At 36.9% G+C, this 3,842-nt stretch overlaps 1 protein-coding gene across 1 annotated transcript; it reads left to right on the forward strand.

The window, feature by feature from the left end:
• Positions 1-112: 112 nt before the first annotated feature.
• LOC100185223 (chymotrypsinogen B-like) lies at positions 113-2,557 on the forward strand (the record flags this gene model as incomplete). Its single annotated transcript, XM_002120416.4, has 6 exons — positions 113-282; positions 778-875; positions 1,095-1,253; positions 1,468-1,585; positions 1,882-2,075; positions 2,133-2,557. Coding segments are annotated over 6 exons (858 nt in total), but the record flags the coding sequence as incomplete, so codon positions are not given.
• Between the last annotated feature and the right edge of the window lie 1,285 nt (positions 2,558-3,842).

The raw sequence follows: 3,842 nt of genomic DNA on the forward strand, positions 1-3,842 counted from the left end.
ATATTGATGTGTAGTAATTCATAATGGGTCAAGTCCTACAGTAAAGCACACAAGGGGACCTAGAATTGGGGCATGCGTTTTAACCATTATTGTGTACAATAATAATAACTAAACTGTTGGTGATTTGGCAGGCAATGCAAAAATAGTCGGAGGAGCAATTTCAACGCCGGGAAAGTGGCCATGGCAGGGGTTATTAGTGCATTCAGTGACCAATATAACTTTTTGTGGCTGTTCTCTCATTTCTGAACGATACGTGTTAACTACCGCCAGCTGCACTGCCGGGTAATTAGGAATTTTAATTGTGTTCTATGCAGTAGCATGGACACTAAACGTGATTTAATAAACGGCAAACCTTTACGGTTTCTGACTATGAGACGGATATACAAATGAATCAAGCAAAGTCAATACAAGGGCCTTATATGCATTTCGCATTGGACCCAACCAAACCATAATTCTATTATATATACAGTAGGGTGGGGGAAGATGGGACACCCTTTACCTCTATTTTCTCGCCCCGTTTAGTAGTAAACAAAGAACTTTCAAGAAATTATAAAACTATATGCCCATGACTCCCATTGACCGTTAGTAATTGTTTAAAACACAATCAGGATATTTAGATATTGTGTGCTAAAAAGGTGTCCCATCTTCCCCCACCCTACTTTATATATATATGTAATACAATAATATAGAATAGCTTTAATGATAAATTTAATGGTGTATTATATATATATTGTATTTATATATCAAAATGTAAACACTTATGTGTATATTTACCAGGGAAACCGAATTCTATGTAATATTTGGTGTATTCGACTACAAAAACATAGGTGCTGGTTCGAAATCTTATTCGATTCTGCAGGAAATCGAACACTCAGGTGTTTTGTATATTTAATCAGTAGACTAAACATAAATGGTACAAACTTTATAAATGCACAGCATTTGATTCTCGTTAATGATTTGTTTTTGTAATCTGCGCTCTGTCTTTACACCAAGTCACATTGAAAACACGAAGCTTGTTTTAGCCTCAGTCGATATAACCAAGCAAAAAGCATCATTTTAGCTCTTAATCAATTTCTATTTACAAATATGCGAAGGTTATGAACCGAGAACCTTTAAAAATGACATTGCGTTGTTAAAGACTCGAGAGCCGGTCCTCTACACAGACACCATTAAAGCAATTGCACTTCCAAGCCAAGGCATCAACGTTCCCGCTGGTACTTTATGCTGGATTACTGGATGGGGCAAAACTTCAGGTAAATAATATCCGGGGGCCTGCCCAATGAAATTTTATATTTATTTAAAGATTAGTATCGTACAAATGGCTATATAGTGCGATATAGCTGTGTGGTTCTACCCCCCAACAGCAATGTCAAGCAGCAGGGTCTAGGACGTTTCGACACTAAAAATGACAGACAAACACTCTACTGTTAAATTAAAACGTCTCCTATTTGTGTTCGTATTGTTTAGAAAATGCAGTTTCATCGCCGTCAGTATTACGCGAAGCACAAGTTCCCGTTGTCAGTCAGTCGCTATGCAGACTTTGGCTTTTACCAAATGTTATATACGACGTCCAACTCTGCGCAGGGTAAGCATTTTAACGACATTATTTTTAAGAAAACTAGGGCTTGTAAAAACCGTTAATTTTTCGTACTCTTAAATTTATTTTAAATCCACATATATTGTGATCAGATACGGAAACATATATTGCTCGAATTGCACAAACTGCCAGAAGTGGGGCTAAAAGCAGCGCGCCAAAAAAGCCCCCTCTGTACATACGTGCGCGTGCCGACTAANTAAAGAAACGATTAGGCATCAAAACCCAATTACACACATTACTAAACGATCAGCATTCTAACGGTTACAATATTTAATTTGTTACAGGTACCAGGCTGGCGGAGTCGGTATCTGTAAAGGGGATGGTGGTGGACCACTAGCATGTAGTACTTCTACGTCCACCTATGTCTTACAAGGAATAGCTAGCTTCAGTGTCGGCTGCGCGCGACCACTGAAACCAGGGGGGTACACAAGAGTTTCGGAATTTGCAGATTGGATTTATGCAAATACTGATATTGTTCGTAAGTTACTTTTTGCGAGATTTATTTTTACATGAAGTTTTCACATGTTGTGTTTAGGGCCACCTACAACGAGCACGGCAAGTTCAAGCAACACGAAGTTACCAAAGAACATTGGTGCATTTTGTCTTTGGTTATCTATGTTTTATATTCTGTGTCCGTACATTTCCATTTATTAATTTACTTTTATGGGAAATATTGTACAGAAGTAGTTTTAATTAATGTAATCCCATAATTTGTTTAACTGTTTTTTCGGTGGAATTTCTTTTTGGGGGTTTTGTTTTTCCATCATATTCCAATCTTTTTATAAATGTTCTTCAAGGCCGACTCCCCCCATTGCACGGGTTGTGTCCTTACGCATACTTTTCTTCCAATTGGAACTTTTCCTTTTTAACCTATAGCTATTTATGTGAGTAACTTTTATGTTGATTTATGTGTATACTTTGTGCATTCGTGCAAATAAAATATCAAGGGATTCAAGTAAATAATACTCTTCACAATATTAATCACCTATCTCCGCACTTTTTTTAAAAAAAATATTGCTCTCTTTTTAAGTATTACGCAGCGCTACAACAAATAATCACCCAAGTAACATAACTCGTAAACTGGCACGAGGTGTATGAACACCCGTGTTATAACGACTGTCGTTTTCCGGCTACGCGAGGATAAAGAAAAGTTACTTTTATTCATTCACTACAGCTTGATTGGTAGACAATTCTATAGATACTATTACGAATATTAATATAATTAGAAAATATTAATATTTACATGCTTTTCAATTTCCCACCGCGATTTCTTAAATTCAAATTAGGACGCCAGAGAAGATACACGTATACAACGGGCTATTGGATTGTCACTCTCGATTATCATTAGCCACTACGTGTCACAAAAAATGTATAAAAATCTGCCACTAGGTGACAACAAAAAGCATACTTTTTGTATTATTGAAACTGAGCAGTTTCGATAAACCCGAAACATAATAATGAGGTAACGAGTTCAAGGCTCGTCGCTGCTACTATTGTGGGCGTATGTGTCCTTGGGAAAGACACTTAACGACAAATGCTATATATGCAACATATAGTTACGGATGGCTATATATAACCAAAATATAGTTACATATACCACTGTACGTAACTATATAATGCACATATACCACCATCCGTAACTATATAATGCATATATACTACCGCCCGTAAGTAATAGTAGATTGGGAAAATATGGGACACGTTTCATTCTATTGTTCCGTCCCATTTGGCAATAAACAAAGAACATTCCAATAATTATAAACCGTATCCTCACGACTCCCATAGACCGTTGTTAAATGTTTAAAACACGATCAGGATATTTGGATAATACATGCTGATAGTGTCCCGTCTTCCCCCGCTCTACTTTTCGAACGTTTATTGCATTTTGGTTGTTGTCCGTAAGCATCCGTACATCCGCGCGTCAGTAAATTAGTATGGGCACCCGTATAGCATCTGCCACTGGTAAATTATAGTGTTACCATTCTCTTGCAATATGCAGAAGATTAAGTTAAATAAAACAATAAAGAGAAGTGAATTAGCAAAGAAACAACCCCCATGCACCTCAACTGCCTATAAATAGATTGTAGAATTGGGTTAATGCTATACAAATTGGTGACAGGATAAATTGCTTTGCCGGGACTCGATTTCTTATAAAAATGTACGCAGTCTTACAATACAGTGGTAAAGAACAAACTAAAGCCACAAGGAGAGGAGAATTAGCAACAAAACAACAACAGTCATTAAA

This window comes from Ciona intestinalis, unplaced genomic scaffold (genome assembly GCF_000224145.3).
Source record: "Ciona intestinalis unplaced genomic scaffold, KH HT000896.1, whole genome shotgun sequence".
NCBI lineage: Eukaryota > Metazoa > Chordata > Ascidiacea > Phlebobranchia > Cionidae > Ciona > Ciona intestinalis.